The sequence below is a fragment of the Crocodylus siamensis genome, chromosome 11 (genome assembly GCF_052110815.1).
Source record: "Crocodylus siamensis isolate JL-2025a chromosome 11, ASM5211081v1, whole genome shotgun sequence".
NCBI classification, from domain to species: Eukaryota; Metazoa; Chordata; order Crocodylia; family Crocodylidae; genus Crocodylus; species Crocodylus siamensis.
The window spans coordinates 21222427-21238742 of record NC_143405.1 but is presented as its reverse complement, the minus strand read 5'-3'; the positions used below and the strand labels follow the sequence as shown (position 1 = coordinate 21238742).

The 16316-nt window shown below is 53.9% G+C and overlaps 1 protein-coding gene across 1 annotated transcript; it reads left to right on the top strand.

Annotated features, from left to right (window-relative positions):
- Nucleotides 1-9205: 9205 nt before the first annotated feature.
- GPR62 (G protein-coupled receptor 62) lies at nt 9206-10627 on the top strand. Its single transcript, XM_090022281.1, has one exon. It carries the CDS (start codon nt 9206-9208, stop codon nt 10430-10432), a length of 1227 nt encoding a protein of 408 aa, XP_089878407.1. The 3' UTR covers nt 10433-10627.
- Nucleotides 10628-16316: the final 5689 nt, after the last annotated feature.

Below are 16316 nucleotides of genomic sequence, written 5' to 3'. Positions count from 1 at the left end.
CTGGCCTGCACATCTGGACCTCACTGACATGCACTCTCCAGCCTGCTCCCAAGCCCCAGGCTTCAGTGGCAATAGTGCTGCTGGGAGCCACATCCAGACAGGCACATTCACTACCCATACCCATACCTCTCCCTCCTCCTGCTCCATCCTTACTCCCACTAGCTATCCCTACCCTGGGCTGCCTGCATAGTTCTGGCAGTCTTCCTCCATCAGCCCTGTCCCCCTTCCTGTGCTCTCTTGGTGCTAACTATGTAAAAAGGCATCCGAGAGGCCCCCAGCATGTGCTCAGAGCCCTCCTTTGCATCTGGGGCACTGACCTAAGCACAGCTATGCTTTGCTGGTAGTGCCCCATGCACTGCTGTCCATCAGTGCCACCCCCCCAGGCACTGAGTTGGCAGCAAGCTGTGCCTTGGGACTGCCATCAATCGCTTTGTTCTCCCACAGCATGACATCACTTACAATGGGAGCAAAATCCTGTCCAGCCCCAATGCCCTCCCCCCTTGTTATCCAAACCAGCCAATCAGCTTGCAGCATCCGTGGCCCACAGGCCAGTCAAATCCATCTTGAGAATAATGGACTCATTTAAAAAAAAAGTGTAAACAAACTCCATGTTCCAGTGTCAACAAGGAGCCTGGTTGGTTGACCAGAGGAAGGGGGAGTCCTCCCCGCACTGAGGCTTTCCCCATGACTGGCTCCTGCCCATCAAACAGCTGTTCAAGCTTCTGATCTTTACCCAGGGGCTGGCCCTCCTTATTTGCTATGGAAATCAGGCATACTGAAGGGGCCAAGTTCTCAGCCCTGGTGTTGGCACTGCTTGATTGGACTTCAGGCAAGGAGCTTTGCTGCCTGAGAGCGACTGAGGATTGAGACCTGCTGTTTGATGCTTGCCAGCCCTCTCTACAAGAAAAGCCATCAGCTTCTGACTGGAGGCTGCCTTAACTGAAACCTAGACCTCTGGCCCTGTTGTCACGCTAGGCTCCCCCTCGCCCTGCTTCTCCATCCCTTCCATACCTTCAGGAGGGTTTGTTACAATTGCTGGGCCCAGCCCCTTGGGAGACATCATCCATCAGCCCTTGCTCTGAGCTGGCATATTTCCCCAGCCCTGTTTTGGGGGTGGGGAGGGACTGGTGGGGGCCCTTTCTCTGTCAGCTGTCTGCTATCAGCATGGGCATGGCATGAGCACTGGGCCCTGGCAGTATTTGGGCTGTCTGAGGAAACAGGAATCAGTGGTGGTTTGGGGGGTTGACAGGCGAAATGCATCCAGCAAGAGGCTCCTACCCTGGCTCTGCCTGTGGCTCCTGCAAAGCCAAGTCCTAGCAGGAACAGCCCCACTTCTGAGAGATGAAAGCAACTGTCTGAGCCCAGCTGAGTGGGCTCCCTATGGCACTAGAGTTGGGCTGCTTGGAGTTCCTGTGGCTCTGGGCCATAAGAAGTGTCATTGGGCTTCTCTGGATCCCACTCTGCCACTGCAGGGTCATGCAGCACTTTGCAGGCATTAAATTTCCAGCCCAGACACCCCTCTCCCTCCCATAAGCTGGATCTTCTCCCCATTTCCCAGGTGGGGAAAGTGAGGCACATGGAGGGGAAGTAACTTGCCTAAGGTCATACAATACCTCAGGTGGGAACAGAACCTGGGAGTCCTGGATCCCAGGATAACTGTGGTGGTACTTTCATGCCCTTCCATTGTCTCTGGAGGTATTAGCAGTCCTGGCCATCTCTCTGTCTGTGCTGGGAGTTTCCAAAGGGACCAGCAGTTCTTGTCCCTCCCTTCTGGGAGCTCCATTTCTGGGAGAGTAAGGGCCTGGCTTGGGGGTGAGGGGGATGTGGGGAGACACACAGCTCTCATAAAAAAAATCCAGCTCTTTTCTGACATCCCTGGCTGGGCGCTTCAGATCTCTCATCGCATTGGAAATCTTGCCCCTTTCTGTCCATAGGCTGCAGTTTTGGTACGCTGAGGAGGTCTGACATAGTGGTGGATGGGCTGGTAAGGCCCCCTGTCACACACGATGGGCCCCTCACTGGTCTGTTTTATGATTTGACCAGGCAGGTCCATATCCTGGAGCTGCTGTGCCACGTGCCCTTAAGGAGAGGGGAGCCTGGGGGACACTGTCCCTTAGCCCGAGTACCGGATGCCCTGCCTGGCTTGGGATGAGGGTGGAATTGCTTTGATCCCAGAGCTCTTAAACTCTGTGAGGAGTTGTGGGGTTTCAAGGCCCTGGGACTGTGAGGTACTAGCATCCTGCAGCCAGGTCCTCTTCCCAGCCTGAGCCAGCTAATGGGGTCTTACGTCTTAGGCCCTCCTGCTGCCCTGGTGGCTTACTGCTGCAGGGGCAACATGGCAGAAACAGGCCCTCGAGGAGAGGGTGACCCCTGGGCAGTGGGTTTCCCTGCCCAGAGCCACCCCTGTGTGGCTGTGGGAGTGCGAGGCTGTTAGGACCCAGCAGAATTCTCCATGTGAATGACAGCGCTTTAAAAGGCCAGGCGGAGACCTGGAGTGACAGCCTGTGCCATCCACAGCGCAGATCAGCAGCTGCCCGCAGCTTCCCAGCTCCTTTCCAAGGCTGGGGAGCAGAAGCTGATGCCAGACAGAGGTGCACTAGGTGGGCACAGCCCCACTGGGCAGATGCCTTGAGACCCTCTGGTGCTTCACTCACGACAGGTGCAGGAGGGCAGAAGAGCTTTGAATCTGCAAAGTGACTGGGCGTGTGGACAGCAGCTGCCAGCCCTTCATGCCAGGCAGTGGCCAAAGACATTGCTCAGTCACACTTACCTGTAGGACTGGGGCAAGGAGCCTGTAGTGCCCCCGAGTCCGGGGCAGGGAGGGGTCTGAGCCCCTGCAGCAGCTCACGGTCAGCAGGGGAGGACGAAGCCCCAGCCTGGCGGAGATGAGCTGATGAAGTCCCCAGCTGGTGAGGAGGCTTCGGGGACACTCCAGTCAGGTCAGTAACCTCCTGCCAGGAGTTGGGGGTATGGGGCAAGCAGGGAGGGTGGGTGTCTTGCTAAATGGCTTGATGCTAGTCACCCCAATGCCCTGTGAGGGCTGATCCTCTTAGGTGCCCAGCACCCTCCCCAGTGCTCCAGTCTTCCTATGTAGCATGTTCCATGTGTCCAGGCTAGTAACCAAGGATCAGAGAGGGAGAGGCACTGGGGGGCACAGGAGAAGACGAAATTACCATGGGGCAGTGGCGAGGCAGGGAGAGGGGCTGGCACCGCTCTGGGCAGGTCTGTGCTAGGAACTTTGGCTGGTGCAGTAACATCAGGTGGGAGCAAGCCATCCTTTGAATGGTGCCTCTGTTTGGGAGTAGACCTGCTGTAGGCACAGGTGTCCAGAGAGAGGACTTACCTTAGCCAAGGCTGTGGGAGACGCTGTCCCAGTGACAGCACTGGAGACCCAGGTCTTCTGCTGCAGTGGCTGACGGGGCTTGCACCCAGCTCACGGAAGAGGAAACCAAGGCACAGTGTTGTGGTCAAGGTCACTCAGCCAATCAGTAACAGAGTTGGCAACAGGTTGCCTGGCTCCCAGATCTGTGCCCTGCCCTGCCATTCACTCTGGTTTGCTGAAGGGGAGGCAAGGCAGGGACAGGAAAGAGGTAGCAGCAGCAGAGCTGGCTGCTGATAGAGCCGGACAGGGGGGATTCTGTGGCCCAGTTGCTGGCTGTGTTGGTGCACTGTGTAGTTTTGCAGAATGTGTGTGTGCAAGGGTGTGCTCTGCAGAGCGAGCCCAGAATCTGGACCTATGAGACTGGCCACAAAAAAATGTTATGTGCCCTCTGAGACCCTGCTGCAAGTGGCTGGTGCACGAGCTCTGAGTTAGAAATGGCTTGGTAAAAGGTGCCCAGACAGGCAGGAGGCTGTGGGTGCTTGGGTACACATTCACCACCTAATGAAGGGGACCCTCCCCAGCCTGGATCTTCATTGCTGCTGGGCATCCCTGACCATTCCCATCCTGCCTTGCTTCCTGCAGAGATGCTAGTAATGGTCTCACACCTTCCCCATAGCCCTGCTGCTCCTGGCTCCTGTAGGGCTGAAACTACCTTCATCCACCAGAACTGGCTCTTTTGGTGGCCTGGCACTGCCCTCCAATCTGCAGCTGCTGCTTGGCACCCCATCCCCTGCAAGGCTCTCTCCAAATCCCCTGCCAGCCCTCAGCCCAGCTGGGTGCTGCCACTGCTGGGATCAAACCCAGTGTCCTCTGCCAGCACGAGGGATGCCTCAGGGGGCTGGCATGGTTTGACTCTGGGGACAGATTGGGCGATAGAGCTGGAGCTGTTCTAAGGGCACTGCTGATAGGGAGTTTGCTGGGCACTTGCAGCAAGGGGACCCATAGGCAAGCATGGCACTGAAGTGGTTGGGGAAAGGATGCTGGGAAAAGGCACTGTATCTAAGTGGGGGCTGAACTGACCCAGCAGTATGGAGCATGGATGCTACCCTTCCTGGCATGAATGCACACCCTTCCCTGGGGAAGATGGAGGTGTTATGGAGTGCTCTGGATGGGGGCTGGTGTGAGGAATATACCGTGTGCATGACAGCAAAGCTGCCCCTGGAGGGTTTTTCTGGCCTTGGTCCAGTTTCTCGCAGGCAAAGACCCAACAACAGTGACTGGTACCAAATGACCCTATGGCGTCAGGCTCACCAGATGTTGGCACACCATGGATGATGCCCAGTCCAACTACATCAACTCTAGGCACTCAGAGGTGCAGGTTGGAGACTCAGGGGTGCGCCACCTTCAATCTACAGCTGCAGCCCAGCAGGGAGTGTTGGTTCCAGGGAGCACCGGCACTGCCTCTACTAAATGTGGCACATGAGGATTTGAGCACAGGGGCTATATCTGCCTGGACCAGGGTGCTTGCTTTGTAGGCTGGATGCAGCAGTTTCCCCAGCACTGCATTCACATAGGGGAATGGGGCATCACCAGCTACCAAGAGCAGGAGAGGTCTTCACTTTGCAGAATCAGAGCACTACCAGCCCTAAGAGCGCTGCATACCCCTGGGAGCTTGCTGGGACAGTTAGGTACATCCCTCCATCTGCCACTGGGGCTGGGGAGTGTCCTGCTACGCCCTGGTCTGCACCCATCCAGGGCCATTCATGTCCCCATCTGTTCGCTGCATGCATGTGGGGCACAACTGGGCACTCTGGACACCCTGTCCCATCCAAAGGTCATGGATTTTCGGATCCCAAATGTCCTGCTGGATCAGATGGAGCCACGACTAACCCCAGCCTCCTGCCCCAGATCCAAAGCCCTCTGCACACTTGGACTGGCTCTCAGACTAAACCAGAAGACATTTCATGTGCAGTGACACTGACCCCCTGGCCAAGCCAGCCCTCCAGACTAACCCATCACCACAGTTCTGACAGTCTGCTCTGCACTGACCTGCCACTCCTCTCCAGACCTGAACACTGCTCAGCCCTCTGAGCCCAACTTTCCCCCCAAAGCCTCCCCCAACCAGCCATTATGCAATTTACCCAAACCCAGTATGGCCTGCCTCGTTTCCCCTGCCCTGCCCTGTACTCTGCTCCAGATCATGCGTGGGACCTCAGAACCTCATGCCTCAAACCCTCCCTCAGCAGCACCCATGGCTATGAACACAGAGGGAACTGGCCCAGGATCTGAATCATGGAAATTCAAAGAATATGAGCAATGGGAGATCTCCCTGCACCTCTGAAGCTGTGCTAGAGCCACTGTCTGGTTTTGGAGCAGCTGATCAATGGGGAGAGAAAGGGAAAGGGGTCCAGGAGGGCATCCTGGAACAATCAGCTGGGAATTGAGCCCCTCCCTTATCATTGCTCAGGGGATGGATCTGAAAGCCAAGGGAAACAGGATAGCTAAGGAACGATTCTGAGAGGACAGTCCTTTCCTGCAGGGCTGCCAACTCCTGGTTTGGAGGGGGCTTGGGGTGATATTTCTATAGTGCTGCCATTACAGCTTCATGCACAGAGCTTTGGGAAGCACAATATTCTGAGTAGCGACCAGCAAAACGCTGGGTTCTGGTTTGCAGAAAATGTCACCTTTTCTAAATTTGGTTTCAGCATGAAAATGTCTCCTCAACCAGGACCCACACTTCAGGTCATGCCCTGGACCCAGCAGCTGCTGGGTGAAATTGACATTCTGATGAGTTCTGTGGCTAATAGCACCTGTGAAATTGACATTCTTGTCAATTTCACAGACTTGCTGCAGGGGGCTCTGGGATGCCCAGCATCAGGGCAGACAGCATTTGGGGCTTTGTAACCTGGCAGCTTCTGATGGAAATTTGCCTTTGATTAGAAATTGTCCAGGCAGGTCAAAGGCTGAGCATCCATTGGAGACAGGCAGCACAGACAGGCTGCAGCATCAGATTTGATGTTAGGGCAGAAAAATGGCATGTTGAAGAGCCACAAAGCATCTGCATGGCTTATCTCAGCAAAAAACCACTTATCCTCCCCACCACCATGCCAGGATCCCCAAGTACTCACCAGCAGCAGTTCAGCCATGGTTACATGGACCAATTTTTGCTCAAGAACAGGCAGCAACTTTTTGATGTTTAAGTTAAAAATGGGAGAAAATAATGCTCCCTCTCAGAATTTAGGACATGCTGCTGTAGCCACTGGAGCAGATGGCAAAGCTTGCATTGGCTTCAGCAAGGTCCTGAACTGGGAAGCTGCAGGTGATAGGGGTGTGACTCCCAACCAGCCCATGTTTGCCATAAACTCCAACACAACTGGACCCTTGTGGATAGGTGAATCTTCCAGCTAGTTCTGCAGAGTTCATCTGAGCTGTCAGGGCCCAGTTGGGTGAGTTCATCTGGACACTACTCCAACCTTGAAGTAGCAATTAATTTGCAAGCTGGCTCCTGAGGGGCTTGAAATGTCAGTGCCTCCTTGGCCACTTTCCAAGGCTGCCTGTGGATTTGTAGCCCTGCAGAGACCCTTGGAATGCATTTGATCCTTAATTGGGAAAGTCCATTTGGAGGAGCAGCCCAGATGAGTTTCCAGAAAAATTAAAGCTGTGTAACCTGGGCAGGGGGCTCCAACCAGCCCTGGATGCCTGAGGACAGGACTGGCTCAGCCCAGGATGTGCCCCGGCAGACTAGGGGCAGTCAGAAGAGAGTGTGTAGAAATATAGATACAGCAGCAGCACAGCTGGATTTATTTTTAATTTCATGTCTCAAGATAAATTAGTCAAATCAGTTCCAGATTCCATTGACCGAGCAGAGCTCAGTCATTCGGGTCTGTGTGATGTTATCACCAGCAAGTATTCTGTCTCCTAGACTCTTCAGCCTAGGGCGTCAGATACTCCCAGATCTGTGGCAGGCATCCTACATGCAAGCCCCAAGCCTAGAGGCTTTGGGGTTCAGATGCCCCTGAGTCTTGCTTGCCCTCAGCCAAAAGGCCAAAGGAGCAAGCTAAGGAGAAATCCCCCATCTCCCTGAAATTGTGTGTAGCTGCGATCCTCCAGTTGGGAGGCTGTAGTAGACTCTTGTAGGGGTTTCTGCCCACAGTGCAATAGACAAGTCTCCACCCTCAACTATACAAAGCCATTCAAGGTTAGGGAGAAGTGATCTCCCTTTCTCGGTACAGCAAATTTGAAGTGAGGATTGAGGACACACACACGCACACATATGCCCTGAGTTCATTACCACGGATGCCCAGGGACGGCCAGATCAGATCAGGCCGGGGTTCATCAGGGTTAGCATACTGTCTCCACCAGGACCCAGCATGAGCTGACTCAGAGTAGTGGAGGAAACCTCCTGACCTCCTAGAAGCTAATGACTGGTTTATGCCCAGAAGCATGAGCTGGAACCTCCCTTACATGCATGCCTCTCATTTTAGAGCCTCTGGGTATCCTGACTGCTTAGGAAGTGCCCAGTCCCTCAGTGACTCTTGCCTAATGCGAGGTCTTGGCAGGCTGCTGCACCTATGCATTTCCTGGGCAATGTGTGCCTGGTCTGGAATGGGGTTTCCCCTCCTTGCTGAGGGATTGGCCTCCTGGAGACCTCTTGGTTTTATACTGATGCTTACAGTCACTCTTCTCCAGACTTCATAGCCTTTATTCAGGGGTGTCAAACTGGTTTGCTCTCTCTATCCCCACAAGCTGGATTCTGACTGTGGGGGCTTCCTCATGGGCTGGATCTGGATGTGGTGATGGGGCATGCAATGCCAGGTAGCTGTGGAGGTTAATGCAGCCATTGCCCCACGACTGCCAATGTGTCCCAATGGGTCTCTACCTTGGATTTTGGCAGTGCCACTCCCCCCTCCCCCAATTCCCACCTCTTCTAGGAGCATGGCAGGCGAGGTGGCATGGCTTAATGTGCTGAATCCAGTGCATGGGCCATATGTTTGACCCCCCTCCTTTATAACTCAGTCTTTTCTCTAGTCCCCCTTTACTCATCTCCCAGACATCAGATGGGATCTGGAGCCAGGTACCTGTGGGTTACCAGTTTCACTCCAGCCTAGGTTGATTACTTCATGCTAAATAGCTTTGGTCAAACTAGACAGCTTGTTGTTCACTGGTCCCTGAGGTGGGGGTCTACACCCCATTCTAAGAGCTTCGGCCATACAGTGCTCCCCCAGCGCAGCAGGACAGATGCACACAATGTAGCTGAACTGTCCCAGCCAGCCGGAGCTCATGTCTCTTGGAAGGTCTGGCTATGGTCCTGAACACCTCTAAAGGTGGCATACACAGGTGGATAGACAAGGTCACAGTGCATTGATTTCTGTAGCTCTGAGAAGGCTCACCAGGTTGGCTTGTAATTCCTTTTCTGGCCTTACTCTTTCCTGTGCCACCTCCTGAATCTCTCTGGCCTTTGTTGGCTTGAAGGACTAGCACCACAGAATGCAGGCAAGGTTCTTTGGGTAGATGTGATATCTAAATAGTTTAGCTGGTCTAATAAAAGATATCACATCTATCCAAAAAACCTTACCTGAGTACGTCCTTAGGCCAACATGGCTACAGCCAACAATGCTAGAACCACAGAACTACTCTAAAATGGGATTCTGTGGATGCCCAGAAAGGTGAAGTTTTCTCACCATCCCCAGGGTCATTTGGGGTCAGAATCAGTTGTAAGGCTTTCTCCTTGCTCATTTACAATTCTTCTACATTCTGTTCCTCCCACTTTTTCCACAGAGGAGAGAAGACGTACCTGTGAAGAAGATGGTGATGGGTTTATTTGCTTCTAGAAGGCAGTGACAAGTCCAGGTGCTGGGAAATTGGAATCAGCTGTCGGGTGCAATGGCAAACAGAACTGGGTTCAATGCTACTCAGGGGCTAGGCCCTTTTTCAGCAGCTGAGGTTTCCACATTCCAGGAGGCTGTCGGCCTTTTCTTCATGGTCCTGCTGAATGTCATAGCCCTGGTTGCCAACATGGCTGTGATGGTAGTTATCCTCAAGACCCCTCTCCTGAGGAAGTTTGTCTTTGTCTGCCATCTCTGCCTGGTAGATCTGTTGTCTGCCATTTTCCTGATGCCACTGGGGATCATTTCCAGCTCTTCATGCTTCAACAGGGTGATCTATAGCATTGCAGAGTGCCAGACCCTGATCTTTTTGAATATCTGCTTCATCAGCGCCTCCATTCTCACCATCTCAGTCATCAGTGTGGAGAGGTATTACTACATTGTCCACCCAATGAGGTATGAGGTCAAAATGACCATTGGGCTGGCAGTCACTGTGGTGGTCTTCATCTGGATTAAATCTGTCCTGATCACAATCTTGGCTTTGGTGGGATGGCCCCAAGACAATGGGGCCACCAGTGCCAGTAAGTGCACTGTGTACTGGAGCCCTGGAGCCCACAAGAAGATCTTTGTCATTGTCTTCAGTACCCTCTGCTTTATCGTGCCCACCTTCATTATCTTTGCTGTCTACTGCAGCATCTACAAAGTGGCCCGGATTGCTTCTCTGAAGCATGTCCCTGTCCCTTCTTGGACGGCCACTCCCAGGCAACGATCAGACTCCATTAACAGCCAAGTGACTATCATCACGACCAGAAACCTGCCTCCCCGGCTGTCTCCAGAGCGGGTGTTTGGAGGGAGCAAGGCTGCTTTGACCTTAGTACTCATTGTGGGCCAATTCCTGTGTTGCTGGCTGCCATTCTTCTCCTTTCACTTACACTGCTCTGTTAACTCAGTCACTCCTGCCGGGGGCCCTGGGGAGATTGTTGTTACCTGGCTCGCCTACTCTTCTTTTGCCATCAACCCCTTCTTCTACGGGCTACTGAACCGTCAGATACGGGAAGAGCTGTCCAGACTGGGGAGGAACTGCCTCAACAGATCCCTGACCCAGGACCTCTGTCTCTCTAGTCCTGAGGGGTCTATCCATGAGAACTTCTTTCAGTTCCTACAAAGAACTGGCTGCACGCTGGAGACCCAGTCCAGCTACATCAACTCCAGCCCCAGGAACACGGTGGACCAGACCATGATGGGCTTCAGAATTCCAGGTCAAATCCCAGAAGAAACCAACTGAGAAGGGACAGGGGTTAGGGTGGATATCAGGTCACTGTGGTCTGCATCCTGGCTGCTGCAGCAAGGAGGATTGATGTGGGGTTTCAGCTCACGGGAAGGCCTGACTGGCCAGTTTCTGATCTGGTGAAGGGTGATGCATTTGAGAGGATTTAACTTCTTAAGCATGGGCGGGTAAAGCTGACTTGGCAATGCTGTTCCACAGGGGGGTAAGGAAAACCAGCAGGAGGATGCAAGGAAGAGGGATGGGTGTTTATGAGAGCTAATCCTGTTCTTCTCCAAACACTTTTCATCATGCACTCCAGATGCAGCTTTTGAGCTTTTGGAGAGCTCCTGCCACAACCTTGTCTTGTAGATGGGTTGTCAGGGAAATCAAGAGGTCACCAGAGGTCACCTAATGAGTCAGTGCCTTGGATAGTTGTGAGAGGGGGAGAAGGTCTGTGGGTCCCTTCTGTCCCCTTCTCCCTTTTTTCAGTCTTGTAGATCACCGTGCCTCCCTCTGATCTACGGATCAGCAATTCCAGGAGCAGGGATGGGCAGGCAGCTCTAATGAGGTCTAGCTGTGAGTGAGGGGTAGCCAGGCCCTATCTGTTCTTGTGGAGTGAGGGTTTCAGTGTGGATTCACTTTCTTGACCCCAAAGCTGTGCCTGCCCATGGAATCAGAGAATGTGCCATCAAAGGGACTTCAGTAGGCAGCCATCTGAGATGGACACTTGTTCTGGGCAAGCAGAGCTCTGTTTGAAAGCCTGTGAGGTCTGAAACAGGACAGGTGAAGCTGCTGTGCCAAGCTGCGGTGGGAGCCAGTGGAAAGCAGCAGGGAGCCAGCTCCTGCCTGCCTAGGGGCACCTCATGCACACTCAGCCTAATCCAAAGTGAAGGCAGCCTCTGGAATGACTCGATGACACAAATGCAGGTTGCCATGGAGCGCGGTAGGGACTGTGTCCTTATTCCTTATGGTGGGGGCCAGATTCATCTGTGGGATAATGCCCCTAGTTTCAGGACCATAGGAGGCTTGCCATGTTTCAGGGTGCTAGGTAGTAACAGATGAGGATCATGGCAGGGGTAATACCTGGCCTGCAGCCATCACAATCAAATCACACACCAGCAAGGAGTTTGGTGCCAGGCTCGGAGCCCACTGCAGTACAAAGGTTAATGCTTTTCTCTATAGAGACAACCAGCCCTAAATACCAGGTGCCGGTGAGTGGGGATTTCCTCTGCCCACACAGCAGGACTTGCCTGAGGTTACATGTAATAGGTTTTTAATTAACTGCTAATGTATTTTTTAAAGAGTGATTTTAACCAATTTCTATTAATAGACTTGATCACACAGCTTGGAGCTATGGCTTGGTTTTGCTTGACAGAGGCTGCTTCCATGCGATGTTTCACAATCTCTCCACCTGGCCACACCAGGGAATGGGACTGCTTGTTGACAAATCTGACTACAGAGCTGCAGAGGGTGTTTCTGGGGTAAGGGTCTCCAATAGTAGGAATGAGAAAGCCATGACAGATGCTGCTCGCTGGCAGGTTGTCAAATATGGCCCAGACTCTTCACTGGATTGGGTTTTGCCAAGATCCCCTTGTCTTTCTGAAATGGGAGACTAGGTTGCTTTGGGAATTCAAGTTGTAAAGCACCTGTAATGCCACATTGTCCATTTCTCCTACCTTAGCCATTGAGAAGGCACCATTCTCCACTGTCCCCATGCAAAGGAGGTGTAACATGCCACTGAATAACCATGATGGTAAATGGTTAGATACTTTCCCTACCCTGATGTTCAGGTGTTCCCAACATGTGTGCAACAGTGCAAGTAATTTTAGCTGACCAGCTTGGAGCCTTCTGTGTGACTGAGGCTGGACTATCTCCAGGTATTTTGCAAAGAGAGAAATTAAGCTAGACAGCCCTCCCATGTGACACAAGCCTGTATCATCATCCTAGTTTTACATGCAGCATGGTGAAATGATTCACCCAGCATCAGTGGCAGAAGACTTTGGCTCCGAAATCTCACCTCCACTGGGGCATTGTAACTGCTGGTGCAACTGCCAGCATCAGCCCTAGGATAGCCAGGCAATGCTGGTGTAAGACTTTGTCTGCATGTGGATACAAGCTGGGCTAAAGCCACACAGCTCCCAGCCCCAATTCACCCTGGTGCAGCGTGTCCATGCTGGGAGTGGGCATCTGGGCAGCGTAATTAGTGCTGCTGGAACCTCCTAGACCTCAGCCAGACCTCCGTCCTGATCCTCAGCACAGACACTGTCCATCCTCCCCTATCAGGAGCTACGTGCATTGTGTGGGGTTGTTCACCATATCCTGGAACCTCCCCATGGGTCCATGGAAGGGGAGCGGGGGGAAGACTACCTCCCCCTGTGCTCTCCTGCAGCAGGAGGTATCCTCCAGATCTTATCACACCAGGAACTGAGTCCCATAGCATGGGTGGTGAGTCATAGCTCTGTGTTTACTGATACAAATGGACCAGCCCCGGGGAGTGAGCTGAACTCGGTTGTGCCTCATGAACCCCCCAGCACAGCTCTGGCTCCAGGATCCCACTGAGGGATGAGGTGTACTGGATGAAGTGGAAAGGCTCAAGAGCAGAGGGGCCAGCTCCTGCCACAGCTTAAAAATGACCCTCGCCCCTGGATCACTGATGGGCAGAGAATAAGGGCCTTGGGCTGGCAGCTGGGATGGGGCCTGTGGGACCAGGAGGTAATGGGGCTGGCTACCTATCACCCACTTAGAAAACCCAGCCTGGAGGGTTTTATACCAACTCCTTATAATTTCTTTTGCCTGGTGACACATCAGAGGGGTTTTAGAACATGAGGTGCCATACTATGTCTGACCATCGGCCCATTAGTCCAGAGCCCTATCTCTTTTCTCATGTGAAGGGGAAGAGTACATGAACAGACATCTCCAGAGGATGCATGTCCTGATCACAAAGGCCTCCCTGCCATCCCAGGCACTGTCCTGTCGACAACCACTCCCATTCCCCAGCCACAACTGTAGCCCCCAAGTAAAGCCTCCTTGGTCTTCGTGTGCCTCTTGCTCTCTCTCTGTTGTCTCCAAACCCTCCAGCCCTCTTCTGAGTCCAGCAGGCCAGACGCCACCCTCCGCCCAGTCCATGGCTTTTGACACTTGTGTGGAGGCAGAAAGTAGGACGTCCCAGCCAGGTAGGTACAAGCTGCCCATGACACGTGTGTGGGAAGCTCCCTGGCTCACAGTGAACCTGGGGTTCCCCTGCCGTGGCCCCTGGTCTAGTCCATGGAGAGCAGACAGCTTTACCAATCCCCTGCTTGGGGCGTAGCCCCCACCTGTTGGCTGCTGGGTCCCTCCCTGTTCTGTGGAGACAGCGAGCAGCCTTTACACTGTAGGACGGGGGGTCCAGACAGCGGCGGTGGTCAGCGTGGGGAGTGATCCATGAGGTCAAATGGCCTCTCTCGATCTCTGACAATGTCCCCTGAACTGGCCAGTCGTGGGCACCCCAAACCACAGCTGGCTCTGGGAGTAAGGAAGAAACCTGCTCTGTGCAATGGCAGCCAGCAGTGGCCCCAAGCCCCACAGTCCCTACCTGGAGCATGTGGCAGGAGGCAGGGGAAAAGTTGCATTGCCTATTCACATAGCAACAGGCTGTGCTGGAGGCAGCCATCTCAGCCTCCAGCTGGCTCCTCTATTGTACCAAATGCTGTTGATAAAGCAGCTGCATTCTCCCTCTTATCTGCTGGCCTCTGCCCCCTCCCTCCTTCCCTCCCTGCATCATGCTGCAGCCTGGGCCTCTCTGCACAACCACAGCACCTGGCCCGCTCAGCCCATCTCCTGCTAGACCAGGGAGCTCCTGCCCCTAGATGGGTGTTGCTGAAGTTTGAGTTGAATCAATGTTGGGGGGGAGGGGAGAAGAGGGAAGAGAGATCCCCCTTTCCAACATACAGCATGCCTACTGGGAAGAGGGTGAAGGGGTGACCACATCTCACAAAGAGGCCACCAGCACAGAAGGAGTTAAATGCAAACCATTGCCTTTGTGTCATCCTCCATTCCTCCCACCCACCTTCCTGAGGAGTGACCATCCCAGACTGGTCCAGCTCCCCATGGGCTCTGGGACGAAGGTGACTTTGCTGAGGGCCACAGGGCCCTGCCCCCTTGGGACAGGCCCTTTGCTATGTTAATTCAAGGGAGAACAGCAACACCCAGCTGGCTGGCTGCCACTGTCTCTCCAGGGGCCTTTACCCAGCTGGGTGCCCATTTCGTGGCCATTGAGGCCCCATCTCTAATACCAGGGCCACTGCAGCAGCTACTTTGCCAGGCAGCAGACTGCTGGAGCAAGCCTGCCTTGGAGGCACTGCCCCCAGTTGGTGTGGTTGTGAGTGAATGGTGGCTGCTATGGCAATGGCTCTTGGAAGCTTTTTGTCGGGCAAGTCGGAAGTTTGGGACATTTTTGATGATCCCAGCTACAAACTCGGCCAATGCCCTGCCAGACGCTCTGCTGGAGGGGGTGCACATTCCAGCTAGTGCCCTTCCTTGGGCTCCCCGCTCTGCCTCACATGCTGGTCGGGTGAGCAAGGGGTCGTGTCTGACCAGGATCTAGTGCATGATGAAAGCTGGAGGCACAAAGCCTAGTGGATGAGGCTGCACTGCCCAATCTCATGTTCGACACAGGCATGGCACTCAGGGAAGGGCAGCACCTGTTGTCTGCTAAGCAGCCACCCCTCAGCTTTGCCCAGCCCAGGAGCTGAGCTGCTGGTCATTGGGAACTGAGGCCTCCCTCTCCTGCCCCTACCCAGCTCCTGACAACCTCTTGCTGGTTGCAAGACCCCTCCCAGAACCAGCAGAATCCTCATCCCAGGGCTGCTGAGGATTGTCAGGAGCCAGGGCAGCAGGCAGGCTGAATTGCCCCTAGCTGAGCCTGGTTTCCCACGCAGGCCTGGCTGCCAGGGGCCTAACTGTCCCAGCTGGCTCCTCCTGCATGCATGGACATGGCTTCCTGCTTGTAGGGAGCAGCATGTTCAGTGCCCAGCAGGCTGGCCTCCCTGTCTGGCCTTTGGCTGCTGGGTCCTCGAGCTCAGCTTCCTGAGCCCTGCCTGCCGGTTCCTGCTTTCCCAGTCCCTGGATTCTGCTTGTTTGTTCCTGGGTTCCTGTTCCCTGGGTCCTGTTTCCTGACTTCTTTGCCAGCTCCTTGACCCCTTGAGCTTCTCCACTTCAGTCCAGATCCCAGCTCCTGGCTCATCTTGTGATCACTCATGTCCCAGTCCCCTACAGTTACAGCAGCCCGCTCCAGCTCCTATGCCTCCAGTCCTGCTCCCTGCCCCTTGTTCCTGACCCCAGCTGGCTCATGGTCTACTCAGGCTGACCACCTACATCTCAGTCCCTTCCTGACCTTAGCCTTCTGACCCTCCTGCTCTTGACTCTAGCTGGGACCCCTGCCACACGCCCTTGTCTGTCCTGATTCTCCGGGCTGTGATTCTTTGGGCTCAAGCCCTGACCACCTGTAGCAGTCATACCCTGAGAAGGAACAAACCCTTACACACAGTCTCTTTTCCCAACATTTCTTGCAGTGAAGCCCTCAGGTCCCATAAAACCCTTGGACTACAAGCCACAGAAGACTGGTTCTGGGATGAACTGGCCTTTTTCCAGTATCACTAACCCACGGCATTCAAGAATCAGGCCTCAACATTCATGACATTGCTTTAAAAACAGTTTCAAAAGCAGTAGCTTTGGGCTCTTTTTGGTTGCTTTCTTCTGGCTTTGGCATCTGGTGGGACCTGAAACATGGTCTCGAGCTTTTCTCCATAACAAGGAAGGAACTCACTTTCTATTTAAATGAGTGCTGAGATGCCTCTTTCTGACATCGCTCCAAGAGCCAGAGAATGGAGGAAAGCATCAAGATTCCTGAGAGTCAGCACGTTGC

Excerpts from the sequence above, each read along its gene's own strand:
- GPR62 (XM_090022281.1), top strand. The coding sequence starts at position 9,206 with ATGGCAAACAGAACTGGGTTCAATGCTACTCAGGGGCTAGGCCCTTTT.